The 21,180-nt window shown below is 37.5% G+C and overlaps 1 protein-coding gene across 1 annotated transcript; it reads right to left on the reverse strand.

Moving 5' to 3' along the window:
• Positions 1-11,428: 11,428 nt before the first annotated feature.
• On the reverse strand, positions 11,429-19,626 carry LOC111900797 (putative F-box/kelch-repeat protein At1g15680). The gene is made up of 2 exons (XM_023896678.1): positions 19,339-19,626; positions 11,429-13,031 (listed from the first exon to the last, which is right to left on the reverse strand). Exons 1-2 carry the CDS (start codon positions 19,624-19,626, stop codon positions 11,589-11,591), a joined length of 1,731 nt encoding a protein of 576 aa, XP_023752446.1. The 3' UTR covers positions 11,429-11,588.
• Between the last annotated feature and the right edge of the window lie 1,554 nt (positions 19,627-21,180).

Consider the following 21,180-nt stretch of genomic DNA (forward strand, 5'->3'; position numbering starts at 1 on the left):
TCTAATGATAGTTTAGATTTAAGTTGATGATATCATCTTCAACTCTACGAATCCTAGCTTAACAACTGAATTCAGAAAGTTGACGGAGACTAAATTTGAAATGAGCACAATGGATCCAATTAATTTTTTCCTTGGTTTAAATATTAGACAGGGACCAGAAGGTATCTTTATCAACCAGGAGGCGTACACAAAGAACCTGTTAACAAAATTTGGCATGACAGGAGACTCTAAAGTGAAGGTTCATATGGCATTTGACACTAAGTTAACACCATCTCTGGAAAAACTTGTTGTTGACATAACACTATATCGTCAAATAATAGAGTCCCTTATGTATCTAATAGCTAGTAGACCGGACATTATGTTTTCTGTTTGTTATTGTGCTAGGTTTCAAGCTAATCCAAGAGAACCTCACATGGTGGCAGTGAAGAATATCTTCCGTTATCTCAAGCGAACCTCATCTCTCGGTCTCTAGTATCTAGCTAAATCTGGATTCTTTATTCAAGCTTTTTCTGATGCTGATCTTGGAGGATGTGGTCTGGACCGGAAGAGCACTACAGGTGGGTGCCAATTTCTTGACGGAAAACTTGTTAGCTGGCAGACCAAGAAGCAAACCTGTGTGTCACTTTCAATGGCAGAAGCTGAGTACATAGCTGCAACATCTTGTACTTCTCAAGTAATATGGATTCAAAGTCAACTGAGAGATTACAGGCTAAGTATGAAGAAGATTCCTCTCTATTGTGACTCAGAAAGTGCAATAAGGATTTTTCACAATCCAGTGCAACACTCAAAAACTAAGCACATTGCACTTAGATATCATTTCATCAAGGATCATGTAGAAGATGGGAACGTGGAAGTGCATTTTGTTCGATCCTATGATCAACTGGCTGACATATTCATTAAAGCCTTACCTGAAACATGTTTCAATAAAATTCTACAAGGTCTGGGAATGATGGAAGCAGATTCGGCACCGAATCCTCAAATCTTTCACTAAAATTAGACATGAGAAATGGAGCGAACACTCGGTCTATTTTGGCTCCATAATTTTTGGGAACCGAAATGAACCAACCGCTCAGTCTATTTTGGCTCAAGTTTTTTAAGGAACCGAACGCTCGGTCTATTTCGCTTCACTCAATAAAGATAATGTTTTGGTTATATATTTTGTATATTCTATTATCTCTATTGTTTTAACTTCTTTCTGTTTTTTTTTTTATTTTTCAGAAAACTTCAAAAATCCAGAAATATTTTTTCTTCTTTCTCTTTTTTTTTATTATTATTTTTCAGAAAACTTCAAAAATCCAAAAATATTTTCTCTTTCTGTTTTTATTTAGAAAATATCAAAATCTCAAAAAAAAATTGTTTGTTCGTTTTGTTTGTGTGGTGTGTTTATTTGCTCATTCTTTTAAATAGGTTCCAAGTATACCAGTACAACAGAATTTGGAGCTGAGGCATGTATGATTATTATTTTATGAACTAGTTAAGGGTCCCTAGAAGCATGCTGCTGCATGTTGACCAACGCCTCTACGACTTAGAGCAAGGCCTTAATGATTCGATCTATACTTATCGTTTCTTCCAAATCAGGCTGTTAAAATCCACTCGGTCTAGAGAAAACTTACTCTTCTCATATGAGTTAAGAGTTTTTCTGCTTAGTCACGTCTTTATCGCAGAAGGTACTTTCGCTTCTTTAGCCATCCTCGCTACATTCTCCATGAACTTTCGGTTCACCACTGTAACCCTTAAGTCTCTCGGTTATTACCACTGAGGTTTATGGTTGCATAAAATTTGTGTTTGTGATCTTAGATACGTATACCACGTGCTGAGTGAAACCCAAAATCCAACACCTATAATGAATTGACGGTGAATTATTATATTTAAGATCTTACTGGTTACCTACTGAAATCTCTTTTTTTTACTTTTGAGTGATCTTTCATGAAATTGTCTAACACCAAGGATTTTCTTCCCATAAAGATCTAGTTTATTTTTGTTTTTGAGATTTCTATAACTTCTTTAGTCATTATAAAATATATCCTACCTACTTGTTCAATAGACCACATCGGTCTCACAAGTACTTCTTCCAATGTTCAGTCTTACATTGAGAATCGACGGTCGGTTGAAGATAAGCCACCTTAAGCCTATGACTTAAAAAGAAGCCTTTCAATGTTTCTTTATAAACACTTGATCGTATTTTTCGAGAAACCACACAAGCACTTTAAGTCTCTCTTGACTTTGAAGGAAGCGATTCTTTCCCGGAATCACCTGCTTTTTGTCTTATAATAAGACATCACTCACATCCAATACACATTTGCCTTATTTCTTTATCTTTTGTCACCCTATTACTTAGTAGTAGAAACTCGGAGAGACGGAGATGGGACTATTTCATACCTGCTAACTCCTAGGATGAGAAGTGGGTCCCTTGTGATTGCACAAAAAATTTAATTTTCCAATATTCTGGTGGCTGTAAGTTCAAGTTTTGTTTATCTTTTAACTAAATAGGGGTAATCTTATTTCTAGTAGCGAAACTGAATTTCAAAACGATGATTGAGGATAAGCATTTGGGCGCGTGAATTTGAACGGTCTCTATACCCACGTGTGCTGACGTATACCTAGGAGTAACCAACCTGTCACCTCGCGCTTTTTCAGGCGACGTTTTAGTGATCATGTCATTATCATAATGATTTTTCTCTCTCCTGGCAATGGTATATAAAGGGTTTCTACTTTTATTTGTCTTTTACCAGCAATAAAGTCTCTCAAATTACAAGGCAAGTTCAAACTGTTCATCTTCCTTCTTTGATCAACAATGGCGACTTCTTCATCAGTTCACGATCAGACTGCTTCGTCCATATTGCTTTTGATCAAGCCAAATCATAATATGATCCTCGAACTCAACCTGTTTCTGTATGATTCATATATGCTGCACGTAATTGAATGTTTGAAGTATTCATCGCTGGTTCTAGCCCTAACGCAGGTGGAAGCCGTCCTGATGTCACTCTTATCCCATGTTTACTCTACTGCCACATATGACAAGAACAAAGAACGAATCTACTTTCAAATCCATTCTCAAAAGGCTTCTATTTCAAAAGGTAGATTTTGTTCGTTGTTGCATCTTGCCGTGGATTCCTCCGTTATCTCCCCAGACTTCATCACAACTACTCAATTGTTTTCGATGCTTTACGAGATGGGTTATACGGATCTACTCAACATAGTTACAAAGGTTAAGAAGTCTTGTTTACCATCTCAGTGGAATGGATTGCTTACTTTTCTCATCAAGAGTTTGGCAGAGAGGAGTGTTGGATCTGATGGCACCAACAAGGGTTTCCTGACCTCTATGGCCTTTACAATGGTCTCAATCTTGATTATGGGACAATTATCTGGTCTCAAGTGGCGCAGAGCCTTAACATTTCTACGAGGCATTCGGAAATTTCATGTGGTCTTTTCTGGACTCTTATTACACGAAGGGCGATTGATACTTTGGATATTCCTGTAATGAAGGATGCCCTAGTCGCGTCAATTGCTACGTTTCACACCAAGAAGATCATCCTTTCTGATCCAAGAAAGTTCCCTCACAATGGATCTATTCCTGAGTCTATGTATCGATGTGTCACAGACAAGAGTCATGTTATGGCTGATTACCGCAAACTTACTCCTAAGGAACCGAGACTCCTATCTCCAGAATAGCAGGCTGCCCTGGGGGCTGTAGACAAGCCTGACAACCGAGGGAAACGGGCTACAACTAAGAAGGAGGCTATCGAGGAAGCTAAGTCTAAGTCTTCTAAGTCAAAGAAGCGCAAGTAAGAAAAAGGGGATTCTTTTAAACCTAGGAAGATTAAAAAGATGGCGAAAAAGTCCAAGAGTCCTACTCCTCCTAGCTCAGAAAATCACGAGGAAGATGAAGAAGAGGAAACTCATCATGACTCACCGAGAGGTAATACTCCTCCCAGATCTCCTACTCCAACCGAATCTCCTCATAACAAACTTCCAACCCCACCTCCATCTCCGAACCAGACAGTTCCAGTTTCGATTCCTCCACCTACCACATCACAAACAACACCTTCTTTTCCACCACCACTACCAGTTTCTTCGATTCCTATTTCTACAACTTCCTTACCACCTACTGTAATTTCCCAATCCACCACCACTATTATTCCTGAACCGACAGTAGGAGTCAACGTATCTGATACAGTAGCAACTACTAAAACCGAACCTCCTGTCATCACTAAACCTCTTTCACCTCACACTCAACCGATTCTGGTGCCACTCTCGGTGGTACTAATGATGAGTATGACTCTACATACTTCAGTCCTTATCGGCTTCCTACTGATGAGGATGATGATGCTCCAATCACCAGCCAACACTTGTAGAGCATTCATGAGAAGTTGGATAAATTACTTGCTGACAACAAGTCCTATAGTGGTGTTGTGCTAAAAGCCTTTATGGAAACTGCCATTCAGCAATACACTGAATCCATCGACAAATCAACTAAGGCTGTTAATGAATCTATTTCTTCCTGTCAAAAGGCCTCTGCTGATGTTGCGGACATTGTTCATACTACTCAGATTTTTCTCGACTCTCTTAAAGGGCATGCTGATATAAATGCAGCCAAGGTGCAAGCCTCTATGGATTCGTTTTCTAAGTCCGGTCAAGAAGAGCACACCAAGTTTGAAGATGTTCATTCTTCCATCCACGCAAAGAACACTTCACTTCTTAGTTCAATGTCTTCTCGGATGTAATCTCTTTATGCTGATCTTGCCAAAGAAAGTGCTCTGAAAGAAGAACTTGCTCGACAAGCCTCCACGATTGAAGTTCAGAAGGTTCAGCTAGCTCAAGCTGAAAAAGAAATTGGTTTGTTGAAGACAGAGAGAGCTGTTTTTTGCAGCTATGCAGGGGATGTAATGGATATGCTCACCAACATTCTTGGTTCTCATGATCCTATCCTCACTTTAAACATTCGGAATCATCTCACTACCAAACTTCTTCCTACCCTTGCATTGTTACACGAGATGAAGGGTGTTTTGGAGATATTTATTGCTCCAAAACAAGGGGGAGAGGGTGCTCATCAACCGAAGGCTAAAACTAAAACTGATAAAGTTACAACCGAACTGAAGGATAATGTAGCTTCAGGTTCTGGTTCACAAGCGAAGCGAAAGGAGATTGAAGATGATAGCGATGATGATGTTGAGGAAACCATTGCTGAGGCTCTCAAAAGAAAGAAGAGAGACCGAGAGTTTAATGAAAATCTAAAAATTGCAAGGGAAGTAGAGGAGAGGGAAAGGAGAAATAAGGAAGAAGAAGAAGCCTTGAACTGCAAGAAGGCCTTGTTTCCCTTATGGACAAAAGAGGCACTTATCAATCAAGCTATAGAGTTTCCAAGTGTTTATTGGTTGGAACCTATTGCTTCGTTTGACTGTGACAATTCCAAGGACTCGCAGTTTGACATGCCGATAATACGAAAGGCATTCACGTTTCTCTGCTTTGATTCGACTGCCGAGGTTCCTTTTCCTCATCCAAAGGTTGACCGAGAGCTTATTGATTTCTATCTGAAGTATGGGCAACCTCAGTACTTGACATGGAGCACACAGAAGATAGTCACTATCAAGGTATTGAAACCTACGACTGCTGGGAAATTTGTAAATGTCAATTTCAAAATCACACGAGGATCTGCAAACTCGGTGTCGATTATCTCCCTAGCAGATCTTCCAAATCTAAATCCTCACGATTGGATTCTTTTGTTTAATATTCTGCTCACAAATTCGAGGGAATATGAGCCGATATTGGAGCACTTGAAGAGGATGTTGGCTTCTTATATCTATGAGGTTGTAGCTATGGATCAAGAGATAACGAGAGTGATGAATAGGAAACCGACCATCAAGACAACACCGAAACCAGGAGATGTAAATAAGATGAAGATGGGCCAAATAGATTCAACACATCTCATTGTGATGTTTACCAAAGGCGAAGGTCACATATTTTTATTTTCTCTTGTTGATAAACATTTATTTTCAACTGACTGCTTGGAGCACATCATCAACATTATTCATCGGTGCAAGCAGAACTCAGAAGCAGACAAAAAGAACTTCACGGACATGCTTCGGTGGTACATAATGTTCCGTCATCATCTTTTGGCTATCATTCCGAAGGTGTTCAAAACCATAAAGAAGTCTTCTGTAGTTCAACCGAAGTTAGCTTTCGGTTCCATTGACGCAAAGGGGGAGATTGTTGAGTTTAATTGTGTTGCGTCATGGGCTTTATATTTTGTATCCAGATTGGGCATGTCCATCCTTATTTATCCAGTAGGGTTTTACTATAAGTATGCATGCATGTATGCATTATACGCTGTCGAGTATTGCATTTATTATTTTGTAACCCTAAACACCTCTACAGTCGAAGTTCTTAATCTAGCTCTTCTGAGGTGTTGAAGTATTAATCATACGACATATTCAAAGCCATACTCGTGTTTATATTTACATTCATAATTGTTTGCTTGCATAGAATCTAACGATCCTAATTGAACTTAGTTCTAACGGTCAAAAGGATCACTCTTCATTGAAAAATTGCATACTCATCAAGGACTCGGACTCTGCTATGCTCATCATCATTAGGAAACAACCTTTGAAAACATTTCATCCTTTCTTATGAAATTTCTCCATCCCTATGTGGAGAACATCTTATAGAATCCTCAAGTAACCATGCATCACTATAATATCTAAAACATAAGTATAAAATAGAAATCAAGTGTATAATTTAAAATCATATACCTTTGATTTAAAGAGTGATCTAAACAATGTAGGGGAATGTTATTCTTTGCCCATCGAGCACTAAAATACGATGTGCAACATCATAAAAGCAACTTAATTGAGATGCCAAACATTCTTCTTTCTTGTGGATCTGAATCTTCACTTTCTCAATTATCGAATCCCACATCTCATACACCAAGTGTAAACATGGTTTGTCGGTGTCACAAACGCTAATCATCTCATATATATAGGTCCAGTGAAACTAAGAATATATGTTACTTTGTCCCACCATTCATCATTTAAAATATATTCTTTCACACATTTTACTTTCTTAGTGTCCTAATCTATAAGAAGACCATTCTTCACTTAGGACCATAGCTTGTGTAATAACCCAAAACTTTATAAAGAAAATTTTCATTTTTGATTACTCAGTCATAATTAATAATTCACAAAAACCCGAATATTTTTTTTCAAATCCATCATCATTACAACATTATTTTCAAAAAATCAGAGTGTCCCCAAACCATGAAAGAGAGAGATAGAGTGCATGCCACATCATCACGCCTTGCCTTTACCCTTGGGCTTCGATGTAGCTGAGACAAATCCACAACTGTAAGCTGAAAGTTTAGTGAGTTCCTCAGAGCATACCCCATACAAGCCACATATCACATTAGCTACAAAAGCTATCTCTAACACATAACACACATCCTTTAACTATGAAACTATCTCTACCATTAGCCAAAAGGCTATCTGTACCGTCAGCCAGAAAGGCTGTCTCTACCATTAGCCATAAGGCTATCTCTTCCTTTTTTCATAAGGCTATCTCTACCAGTAGTCACAAGGGCTATCTCTACCGTATACCATGCATTCATACATATCACACCGCTACGAAGCAAGTAAACCAACAAAAAGAAAATGGGCCGGCCTTGGTGCCTTAGACCCGTTGGTATGGTGAGAAGACTCACCTCACAAAGCTGATTCGACAACTGAATTCAGGTATGTCCCGTGCTACTCTTCCCAACTGTTTATAATCACTGAGTAAATAACTCAGCATAATCCCATAAATACCCCCAGGGTCAACCCTAGTCAAAGTCAAAGTCTATAGTCAAGGTCAACAGTCCATATTGACCTTGACTCGTCGAGTACAATCATTCACTCGTCGGGTTCCCTGCTTAACTCATCGACTCGCCAAGTCACCCGAGGAACTCGTCGAGTTCCTTGATGTCTATGGCTGTAAACCACCAACCTTATACCTTTGACCGTAAACCCTTGGCCGTACACCCTCCCGACTCGCCGAGTCACTAGAGTGACTCGACAAGTTCCCCCGTACTCGGTCCTTTCCAGTGGGACTTAAGGTCCCAAACTTTAGATCCATCATCTCCTATTGTAGGTTTCACGTAAAGTTACAAACTTTAAGTGCATGCAGGTCCTTTTATAATCGTAAACACCAAAACTGATCCTCCAACAAGGTTTTCATACATGGGGAGGGAATAGGCTTACAAAGCATTCAACTTTATGATATTTAGGACCTAGTGAGCTTCAGATCTGGAACCATACCCTTGTGATAGATCCAGATCTAGGCTTTCTTTCATTTCCTCAAAGTTTGGTCATGAACTCCCAAACAGAATATATGCTTAAGGTAACAAATTCATACCTCAATTTGATGCCCAATACGAACTAGATGCTAGATCCAATGTTTTCCCCTTGATTCTTCTTCTCCAAACTTGGAATCCTTCCCAAATACCAAAAGTCAAGCTCTCAAATGCACACACTTCACACACTAGGGAGTTTGCAGCCGTACACAGTCTCTTATGATGGTAAGGGAGGCTACAAGAGCATTTAATGAGGCTTATATAGGGGGCAAACCCTGAAATCAGGTTTTTCCTTAAACAGGCTGGACTCGTCGAGTCGGTCCTTCGACTCACGCGAGTTAGTTCGGACCCGTGTTCATGATACGCGACCCTACTCGGCGAGCTGGACTCCCAACTCACCGAATCCATGCACAAAACTTTCTTATATGACGAGTTCCCAACCAATTCTCAAACCAGATGTTACAGCTTGAAGACCCATTTTGATAAGTTTCAATCTCTTGAGCATTATAATAATGAAGGCAAAGCGAGTGTCGACAAACCAAAGTAGTCTAAGAGGAGTAAACTTGGTGAAAATCGAGAGTTTCACGTTATGGTTCATGATGAAATTTTTTATTGCAAGCGCATCTTCATGAACCTCTTTTATCCAGTTGCATTGTTTATATGTTAGTTCATTTGTTTCCGCATTCCTTGGTGAACAAATGTTCTTCAAATCAAGATTAAGCGTAGGAACAACAGATGGCGTCCAATAGTTGTGAGGAAACTGACTCTATAATCTCTCCAGCCGCCTTACAATTTGTTGCATTGTCTGTAATGATTTGCACAACATTTTGATGACTAATCTCATTGATTACTTCTTTCATTAATTCGACAATATAAAATCTATCCTTTACTTCCCCTAAACAATTCGCTGCCTATATAAACAAAGGACCATTACCTGAGGTTGCCATGAAATTTATAAGAGCCTTTCTTGTAGGATCACTCCAGCCATCACTCATAATAGTCACACATTTTTCTTTCCATGTAGACCTAAGTGGATCCAATAGCCTGTGAACATTATCTTTTTCTTTTTGTAGTAATGTTGTTCTTAGCTTATTATAACATGGAGAAACATAACCATCAATTCTTTTGTTAGCAACAAATTGAAAAACCCTGAGATTGTGTGGATTTCTTGTAAGATTAAAAGGAAAACCTCCGGTATAAAATATCCTTGCTATTTCTTGATCCAGCTGGTCCTTAATTTCAACACAAAAAGCTCTTTCAATAGGTGTTGAAATACCTTTCTTTTCTTAAATCCAACACCAAATTCACATGGAAACTCGACTTCTTTCGCTTGTGACTCGGCTTTCTTCTCTTCATACACATCTTCTAATTGTTTCATCTTAAGTTTGTCAGTCATTGTTGCTTTCTTGCAAATAGAAATCTCACTACATATAATGCAAATAGAAATCCAGGGATTAGAAAATTAGAAAACCATAATCCAAACACTGCAAAGATTACCTTTTATACAAAGCAAATGTGCTCTATCTCTAGAATATGATTTTTGTCAGGGTTCAACGGAAAGGTTACACTTAAATTTCCAACATCCTCCTGCTCCAGCAAGTTTTTCTAGTTTAGCCACATAGTCCCACAACAGAGGTTGGTCTATTGATGTAGTTGATGATGATCATTGTGTTCCTTATTCTTGAGAAGCCATAATCAATAGATGAATGATGATGCTTGATGGTGAATGGTGAATTGGTGATCGACGACAAATGGGATATATAAACGTTTTCGGAGTTAAAAAGTTGATCGTTTTAGGAATTAGAAGTATATGGATAGCCCATTAGCTGTTTTTGGAGTAAAAAAGCCCATGGAAAACCTAAAATAAAATAGAAACATTCATGAAACTTGAACGAAACGTTTCTTGCATTCCCGATTTTTCAACGAAACGTTTCTTTGACGTATTCATGTCGTATCCGTTTCCAACACGTTTCCAAAATAGGAATCTGACCCTCCATGGAGTTTCCATAAATCAAAGCTCTGAATCGATCAAGTGTCTGATAGAAAAATCGAGAGGAGGGATATCGATTTAGGGAAAATAGAGAGGCAATATGCAGATTAGGAACGGTCTCGATCGAGAAATAATGGAGAAAACCTATTAGACCCTTGGTACATGTGACTCCTTGTGCAAGTGCTATAAAATGATATGTGCATCGTTTTTTAATATGCATCGTTTTTTTTAATATAATCCCTAGATATAACCATCCAAGGATTATAAGGGTAATTATGTGGTTTGACGATATTTTTAGTTTTGTACTCATTTGGTCACTTAACTCTTTTTAAGTTTTAAAATGTCATCAAAACTTTTGGTTTTATGCTCATTTAGTGAATTAACTTTTATTTTGACCACATTTAGTCACCTAACTTTTAAAATTGTGCTAATTTAGTCACTAAACTTTTAAATTAAACTTTTAAATTTTTTTAGAATTTTAGTGAGCACAATTTCAAAAGTTAGGTCACTAAATGAGCATAAATCTAAAAGTTACGTGACTAAATGTGACCAAACCAAAAGTTAAGTGACTAAATGAACACAAAGTCAAAAGTTTGATAATCTTTTAAAACTCAAAAATAGTTAAGTGACCAAATAAGCACAAAATCAAAAGTAAGTGACCAAAAATGACCTAAACCCTAGTTTTTTTATAATTTAATAAAAAGCCAAAAAACCACAATTTGCCAAATAGATTTAAATGAAATTGAAATTTTTTTAAAAATGTCATGTGGCATATTGAATTAGGTGATTGACATATGGCAAAAAACCTTCATATATATATATATATATATATATATATATATATATATATATATATATATATATATATATATATATATATATATATATATATATATATATATATATATATATATATATATATATATATATATATATATATATATGATTCTGATTAGTTAATGTTTGGCAATCAAATAATAGAAGAAAAAATGGTTGCATAGCCTATCTGAAGTTAATTATGTTTTTGCTTCAAACTGTGGTTCTGATAGTCAACAAAAATCGACAGCAAAAAAAAACAAACAAAAAAAAATCTAAAAAAAAAAACAAATAGTAGCCGGTAAATTAAAATATGAATTTACATTTCTTTTTAAACGAAAGAGTTTTCGAATAAACAATCATTTGTTATTCAACATCTCATATAGACAGAAGGGCACAATGGGAATATACTCTCATTTTATAAAAAAGAATAGTGTTTCTCCAGTCAGCACTTTACCCTCTCTATTTGCTTTTAACAGTGGCAATTGGTGGAACAAGCACCGGCCATGTAGGTAACACAAACGGGATCCCAAGAGACGATGAAATGCATTGACCGACATCAATACGTTTAGAAGCAACATCCAGCCTTCTATTCATAATATTATACGAAACAATACGCTCAGGCTCCATGCATTGCAAATACACAACATTTGGATTCAACGGATGAAATGATAAAGGATGAAACCCTCGGACGTCCAACAGCCAATTATTCAATTCCAGATCGTTACAATGAAGATCACTACGTCTCACCTTAAACTCACAACACCATTCTCCTTTCTCATAATCCTTCATAACCCACATGCTGAACAAATAGAACTTGGTGTAAATGGAATCATCAGCCACCTCGAAATAACGAAGGGTCCCTTGGCTCTCACCACATAATTCACAAACTCCCATGTCGACATCCTCACTCTGGAGATCTCTGTCATCTGGGAGTGGAATTAGGCGAACCGATTTTGGATCTTTGTAAGGATCAAACGCAAGCAAGCCATGAATCCTATCATATTTAATAACTTGCCAATGAAGAGCCCCGTAACAATATATTGGGCCACTGACCACTTTCCACAATCGGATTGGACTATCGCAAGGTAGCTTGTAGACCATCCATTTGCCTGTTCCAGATGAAAATATCTCTATATTGACATAATTCGATCGAGATTTAAGGAGTTCCACTGTAACAATTGTATAACCAATAAGCGTATAATCTTCATCGACCCTAGTAATAAGCCCCTCACTAATGAAACTTATTAATCGGGGTTTCCTGCTAGGTAAAGTGATCCATTGTCGAGTGAGTGGATCACATATGTAGTAAACAAATGCTTGCGACCTCGAACAAAACAGAATCAAACCATTACTCATATCTAAAACCCTAAATTGATCATTTGCACCGCGTTGTTGTTCTTCATAGGTAGCAAGAAAAAGAACAGAAAATTCGGACGAACTGTGGATTTTAGTACCAAGACGATTAACAAACTCCTTGAAGTTCGGTAGCCAAGTGTACCTATCCAAGATTCTGATAGGCCGCAGGGATGAATTGAGAATGGAGTAATAGAATCGGCAGAAGGAAGGGTGAGAAATTAGGGTTTGCCAATGCTTGCACACACTTTTAAAACTAAAAATCGATTTGACGGGTAATCTAGCGAGATTTTCAATAAGCAACGAATCAGGAAAGTTTCGAATATCATACCAAAACAATTGTTTGCTCTTGCACGAAATATTGGTGAGCAGAAGTTGCTGAACAATTCGGTTCTCATCGGCATCATAGTTAAATTGACTTTCTTGAATTACTGTTATCGTCGTCTTCCATGAACCGCAACTGGTAATTTTCGTATGGTTAAAAGTGAATTCAGGTTTAATTGAGATGAGGTAGGGTTTAATAGGGTTGTAATGGATTGCGGGACAAGACTAGAGTTAATCACCAGTGAGTTGATTTAACTTAAGGGTTAACAAACTAGGATGTAATATGGTTTTAACTTTGTCTATATTACGTCCTTAAGTTTGTTTGTTTTTTTTTTAATCTTACACTAAAATGATTGTTATTAGGGATGAGATTTAGAACCGGAAAATCGGATCCGAAATAGGACGGGAACCGTTAGAACGGAACATGTAGAAGGTCCCGGGTTTAAATAATGGCTTTACCCGGGTTCTGGGTTTTGGGTCCTTCGGATCCGGGTAAACCTGGTTTAAGAAACAGAACAGTGTTAAGAACCAGAACAGTGTTAGGAACCAGAACCGGTTTTAGGGACCGAAACCAATTTTTTCGAAAAGTTTAAAACCATGCATATCTCATTCGTTTAATTCAGATTGACATGAGGTTTTTTCCAGAATGTATTTTATAGTTTGAACTTGATTTTAGACTGTAATTTTGTCATTTTTGGGTTTATATTCATTGACTTACAGTCTCTCAAAATCGGGATATCAAAGCTGAAAATTTTATGTTTTTCATTTTTTTTTTTGGCATTCTATGATATGTAACGCTTGATTCATGTATGAATCATATCTCAAATATTTGAATTTTGTGGGAACTCGACGAGTTGGGGAGCTCCAACTCGTCGTGTTGAGAACTTTGTGGCAGGGGGTTTTAATGACCCAACTCGACGAGTCGGGGTGTCCCAACTCGAAGAGTTGACGGCTGAAGATGAAACCCTAATTTTAGGGTGTTGCACCTTATTTAAAGGACTTAACCCCCTTGGTTGGCCTCCTTACCAACCTCCCTTTATCCATAAACCCTAAGTTCGTTTATCCTTTCAAGATTGAGTGTGTGAGAGCTTTGAGAATAGATTTTGGTGGTTCTTTGGAAGGAGCTTGGAAGTTGGAAACATATAGCTTAGAAGGAGTATAGATCCAAAAACTCTTCACCAATATCAGTCTTCTTGAGGTATAAAGTCGACATCTTGCTTTGTGTGACATCTCCGTTTTTACGGCCGGAAAATAATGATTTTCTTTATGCTTTATATAAAATCAAAGTACCATTTTAAGAAAATGTTGCATAATTTGTTTCCAAAAAAACATGATAAATATATTATCAAAGAATTTTCGAAGTAATACATTTTTATTCATTTTAAAAAGTTGGGATGTCATCGTCAATACCGAAACATAAGCATAAACATAATTTACATTTATTATCACTAGTGATTTACATCTCATTAATCTCTCAGTGTAATGTAACTTCATATCGACACATGTGATACAAATAAATTGAGTGGATCAGGTTGGGAAACCAGGTGAGTACATAGGGTTTTCAACCCACAATAATATAATTATTATGTTTAAACATCAAATAATCAACCCAATTTCCCATCATCGTTATCTTCTTTACTCTTAAGGGTCTACCCTAAGAATCATATATCCTGCATTCGTCCATTCCGAAGTCCATTGTTTCCAAGGTTTATATAACATGCACTAAGTCCATAGTTGTCAATGCTTGTTCGTAAAGCACTAATTCCATAGCTTCTAAAGTTCATTCATCAAGTACTATATTCATGGCTACCAGTGTTTATCTAATAGGTACTAAGTCCAGAGCTACCAACGTTTATCTAACAAGTACTAAGTCTATAGCTATCAACGTTTATCCAATAGGCCGTAAGTCCATAGTTGCCGATGTTATTTATTAGGCACTAAATCTATAGCTGCCAATGTTCACTCATATCATCTTTCATCTCTCATTATTCATCTACCAATGTTTTACCCAACATATTCGTAGATATAAAATACATATACAATTTAAATCATTTAAAACATGTATAAAATCGTTCATCCAGCATAGATAGCAAATATATAGGTTATATGCACACATAGCACGTAATTTATATAAAATATTTCATATTTATGTGTAAGATAAATTAACTATGCACTCACTTGTTAAGTTGGCGATTTCGATCTCAGACAGTGCTTTGCTTCTATTAATTCTACTTTCTTTCTACGAAACCTAGTATCATTACCATGAGATTTTAGTCTAATATTTAATGCGACTATTTACGAGTGTGTATTATTTTATAAGCGTCGAACAACACTTTTCAACTACTATGTACAGACAGGGGCCAGACATGAAACATCGGAGGGCAGAAACATTTTGTAATTATAGCACTTCTGAAATCCAACAACCCTATGCGACCCTTCAAACCATATTCCCCGTACCGCAGGCGGTTAAAAGATATTATAACAATACTTATATAGCTCATAATAATAGCCTAAATATTTATTATAAGTTCATAATAAAAATACTAATATTAATTATAAGTATATTTAAAGTAGGGTAAGCACAACTTACTTACAATGGGGTTTTAGCAAGGAGCGGGGCTTTGCAGGGGCAGAACTTCGTCGGTGAATCTTTCTAAGAAAGATTCTTGCAACGCTTCAATACTCACGTTACTACACTAAAACTAGAGAAAGAAAAGTCAAATCAAGAGGGATCGAAATGCTCGGGGGATAAGAAGATAAAGACTCTTGAATCAAGAGAATGGTGCAAGAAATATGAGAGCCTAAGGCTCTTATTTATAGTAATTGAATTTTCAAAAACTACCCTCATAATTACTAATGACCTTATAGTTATATAAACAACTAACACCCATTTATAATACTATTTTAAATAGATTTAACGATGTTTGTATTAAACTAATGTCGAAAGTACTCAACACTAGTCTTATAATGACTGCATCGTTGATACCTTTCTAATGATATATACATATGTATATATATGTGTACGTATATATGATTTATACATTATTTAATATGCTATCAAAAATTATAATTCATTCATACAAACACTGATTTTGACTTTCTTTATATCCACGCGTTGGTATTTACAAGTAATACAACTTGCATTTTGACCTCGTCGGCTAATTCTCATTCTATCCGGTTTACAAAACTGTATCGAATTTTATCACGCTCGAAGAGTAGGGACTAAGTGTCGTCCATATCTTTCGCATACGAGCTCCGTTTTCGATTGTTTTTTATTATTGAACTCCTATTAACGATATCTTCAATTTTCGTTAAGATTATTTTGGCTAAAAATCGACCGATCTAAAATTCGAATTCCGGGTTGTGCATTGTTAGGCCAAATCTTAGAAAAATCATAATTTCCTCATACGAAGTTAGATTTGGCATTCTTTTTATGCACATTCTGGTTTAACGTATACTACATCTCTAATTTAGATCTCTACCGCTAAAAAGTAGTTTATCAAAAATTACTTTTTACGTTACGCGGTGTTGTGTCGGTTTAGCCGTAAAACTTCTATGGGCCATAACTTCTTCGTTATAACTCGGATTTCGACATTCTTTATATGTACGGAACCCTTGTAACATATACTATAACTTGGTTAAGATTTTTCATTCTAAATAATATTCCATCAAAAAGTCATTTTTGACGCTTATTGTCTCTAAATTGACTAGCCCAAATCTGCAAGCGTTACAATTATCTCCCCCTTAGGATGATTACGTCCCGAAATCATCAACAAAACAGGGCTTGTATAATGACACCATACGTTATCTTTTCATCCTGGGTAATAACCATAACTCTTATGACCTTTCAAATGAGTATTTGACTCTTGGACTTCGTTGACTACTAGCAGTGCTCAATCTTGCACCTGTTCTTCATACTGTGTTGGACTTTTAATTATAACCTTCGAGTTACAGTCTTGATCCTTATTGGAAACTCCTGATCCTTCAGAAACAAACTTTACTTCGATTATCGTAACAGACCGATGGGTCATGTTCTAATGACCTCTCATCGTATGATGTAATGCTTAGACTCAGATCTCTTAAAGTCAAATTCCATAAAGGGATATACCTTCCTTCATGTTCTAATGTGATATAATCACATTCTAGCATGAAACACTTCTAGCTATAAGTTTCTTACCTTAACAACGATCACAAAACTTTTATTGATTGCTTCGATTATCTTTCACTTCAATTTTCTGGCTTAAGTCAGATGTTGCATCGAACTTGGTTCTCTGAACCACGTAACATACTCATCTTAGTCGGACTCAATTTGATATGACCACCTGGATTAGAATAACAATCATCTTCTTAGTCATTACCGAAATGATGGTAATGACAGACATAAGCAAAGATAATCAATTATTAGTGCCTTTATAACCTTGTTGTAACAGCCCGGATTCCTAGGTATTATTCATTCTTATATTTTGGTGATTTGTGAGGAGACTTGGCGAGTTGGAGCCCAAACTCGCCGAGTATGATCGCGGCTATGGGCACGGGTTCGCGTATGGACTCGGCGAGTTCAAAAGTGGACTCGACGAGTTCACGCTGTTTAATGAAACCCTAATTCCCCAGGTTTGGAGCCTATTTAAGGGCACTTATAGCCCCCCATTGCGGCTACCAGTCCCTTGAGAGAACCCTAAGAGAGCTAAATCGTTTTGGGAGAGAGGAAGTCACTTTTGGGCCTTTGCATTCCTTGTTTAGCAAGAAGAAGGTGGCAAGAGTAAGGAGGAGGTGAGATTCCAGCAAATCCAGAGTCCAGAGGCTTCATTTTGAGGTAATAGTTCGAACCTCCTTCAGTTTCAGGGTTGATCTTTAGAGTTAGGGTTTTCTAACCCCTTTGGAGAGTGATTATGTGAAGCAAATGGTCCCTCTTCGAGTTTGTGCCTTGGATCTGGACTCAAAGAGGTCCAGAGACCTTAACCCTTGGAGCTTTTTGGGTTATTATGGAGTTATTGGACCTAGGTTGTCATTTTTGGGACCAAATCTCCTTTTAATTCCTTGTGGGGGTTATATAAGCATCAAGTTTCGAACTTTACGTGACATTCATGCTTGGGAAGGCCAGATCTATGGTTTAGGGAAGTAGATCTGACCTCAGAAGGTCAATAGAGTTTGTGCATGGCATGAACTCGCCGAGTTGTTCTTGAGACTCGGCGAGTAGGGTTGGGGTTTCACGTAAACTGTTCAGCGAGTAGACTCCGCCGGGTTGGGGGATGACCTAGTGAGTCAGGGAGAGTCAATAGGGGGCTGAGTCAAGCCGGAACTCACCAAGTTGAGTCGTGGTGGCCCCGCGATTCATGCCAGGTGGAACTCGTCGAGTTAGGGAAGTACTCGACGTGTCAAGAGAGGATCCGAGGGAGTCAGTGACTCGCCGAGTTTCTCTAGTGCACTCCCCGAGTCCGGTCAAAGTTGACCGTTGACCATTGACCAGAGTTGACCAGTGTTGACTTGATAGGGTTAGTCAACCTTAGTTGTGAAAGTGTTAATTAGAGATATATTGTGCTATAGGAGGATTATAGCTCGGGGGATCGAGCGCGAGTGATTTCCGGGATTTGCGAGTTATCGAGATACGCGAGGTGAGTCTTCTCACTATACTTTACATTGCGTAGGTAATCAGAGTTATGTGACAGAGTGTTTGTATGCTATATGTATGTTATGTGTTGTACTGCATTATTTCTATGTGATTTATGTTGTGCATGTTTATAGAGTTGGAACCGGAAGGTTCACAGAGATAGAACCAGAAGGTTTACAGAGTAGGGTCCACGGACCCACAGAGTTATAGCCTCGAGTGGCTAATATGGGTTATGTGTGGTATTTTGGGGAACTCACTAAGCTTTGTGCTTACAATGTTTAGTGTTATATGTTTCAGGTACTAGTGATGACCGTGGGAAGGTGCCGGCTTGATCAGTACACACATGGGATTTTTATGTTATGAGATATTGGGATTTTTATATGGCATGGATTTAGTTTCAAACATTGATGTTTTTATGAATATTAAATGAATTATGTTTTTATAAAATGCTAAAAATTGTTTTGAAATTTACGGTGTTACACTTGTGACTTTCCCTAATCCAAGTGTGAGTCTTATGCTTCTAGTAATATAGGCCTCTACTACCATCCACACCTACTCATACTCATCCCAAGTATTGTCTCGCAATTTTCCAAGTCACCATACAAGAAAATCACATAACAACTTAGCACACCAGATAAAAAAACGAAGGTTTTATATTATTCCTTGAAACGATTACATAGGTGTTCAAGTTTAACCTATACTATACCTCTAATAGGCTACACCTCCTGATACTATCCACACAGCTACTTCATATTTTGATCTTTGGATATGAAGTCCTCACCCAAGGTTCCTCGCACTGTTATCTACTTCTTCGAGGATAATGTGGAATGCCCTTGGCTTTGGCGATGCATTTGGCCTTGCTGCTTCATTTTTCCTCGGGCAGTCTCTAGACATGTGGCCCTTGCCTCCGCATCCATAGCATACCTTATCACTATATGTACAATCCTTGGAATAGTGACCGATCCTCCCACACTTGTAACAAGTTACTTCTTCGTTGCATCTCCCACAATGATTTTTCTTGCACTTATGACACCATCTCGCTTCACCTCTTCCTCCTCCTCCAAACTTCAAGAGTTTGCTCTCTTTGTTGGACCTCGCAGATCCTTCAAACTTCCTATTTTCTCCTGCCTTTTCTTTTTCTAGACCCCTTTTTCTTATCTGGGTCTCTACATTCTTAGTTTCTCTAACAGCTGTTTTCAAAGTAGTTTCCATTTTGACCGTTGGACCAAAGTCTGTAGGCAGTCCATTACTATCTTAGAGAGTTCGATAGGCACCAAGTAGAGGAATAACTTCATCCTTTTGGTGAATGTGGTGGCATATTCATCAACACTCATCTTCCCTTTCTTTAGGTTCTGAAATTCGTTGTTTAGGTCTATTAGATCTATCTCTGAGTAGTACTGCATTTTTAACTACTCCATGAATGCTTCCCAATACATTCGAATGGCTTCTCCTCATGGCATTGTATCTACCAAAAACTTCCACTAACTTAGCACTCCGGTCGCTAGTTGTCTGACTACAAAGACGGTATTTTGTTTATCGCTGCAGTTGCAACTCTCAAATACCATCTCCATCTCGGAGATCCAATCCATAATTTCCACTAGTTTTGGGCTTCCAGAGAGGCTTGGTGGTTTGGCACTCAATAAGTTATTATACAAGCACCCATCCCTGTCAATCCTTATGTCTGGTTCCTTTCTCCTGACCACTCGGGGTCTAACTTGACTCACCGTATGGCTGTAATTTCCATCCTCTGACAATTCTTCATTCAGTTTGGGCTGTTCAATAGGCACCGTAGGTTCATCTCGATTATGTTGAAGCAAACGCCTTGTTTCTTCTATTTGACGATCTAACATCATCTGGATCGTTTCTTGTACCCCAGTCATAGTGATTGGCTCGAGTGTAGTTGCTACTACATGACTTGCTCATTCACTTGGGGTTGCGGTTGCTGATTTCTGTTTCCATTCACGTTTCCAATTCCGCTTTGGGTTCTTGCCATTTCGATCTATACACCAAATTAGACGTTCGGTGGGTAATGATGAGAATTAAGACAGGAAAGATTTTGTTTACGACCGACGTGTAAATCTCCCTATCATTCCAAAAAGTTATATTCCAATTCTAATACCGTAATTAAACATTTAAAAATCTCAACAAATAAAGTTTCCAAATCCGATCGACAACAGACCATATATCCGATTAGACAATAGCATCATAAAACATCACAATTCATTTAGCACATAAAAGCATGTTAGGCATGTTCCCTAAATTAGCTAGTGCTTGTGTCTATTCAGGTGTATTACCTAAAATATATTAGACACATTCCTCACGATCATCACTTAGCATTCTAAGTTTAAGTCTAGAAATAAATCCTTATTCCTAGTTCGCTTAAACTAATGCTCTGATACCAACTATGACATCCTCATTTTTACGGCCAGAAATGACCGATTTTTTTATGCTTTATATAAAAATCAAAGTACCTTTTTAAGAAAAATGTTGCGGAATTTGTTCCCAGAAAAACATGATAAATATATTATCAAATCATTTCTGAAGAAATGTATTTTTATTGATTTTAAAACGTTGGGATGTCATTGTCAATACTAAATTATAAGCATAAACATAACTTACATTTATTATCACTAGTGATTACATCTCCTTAATCTCTTAGTGTAATGTAACTTCAGATCGACACCTGTGATACAAATAAACTGTGTGGGTCAGGTTGGGAAACCCGGTGAGTACATAGGGTTTTAACCCACAATAATATACTTATTA

The sequence above is a fragment of the Lactuca sativa genome, chromosome 5, assembly GCF_002870075.4.
Source record: "Lactuca sativa cultivar Salinas chromosome 5, Lsat_Salinas_v11, whole genome shotgun sequence".
Classification (NCBI taxonomy): Eukaryota; Viridiplantae; Streptophyta; class Magnoliopsida; order Asterales; family Asteraceae; genus Lactuca; species Lactuca sativa.

What these genes read in the sequence shown, in the direction of transcription:
- LOC111900797 (XM_023896678.1), bottom strand. Translation starts at nt 19,626, where the DNA reads ATGGAAACTACTTTGAAAACAGCTGTTAGAGAAACTAAGAATGTAGAG. An exon ending in ATTGTACATATAGTGATAAG is followed by an intron (nt 13,032 to 19,338) that starts GTATGCTATGGA and finishes GATTAACTCTAG; the next exon opens with TCTTGTCCCGCAATCCATTA.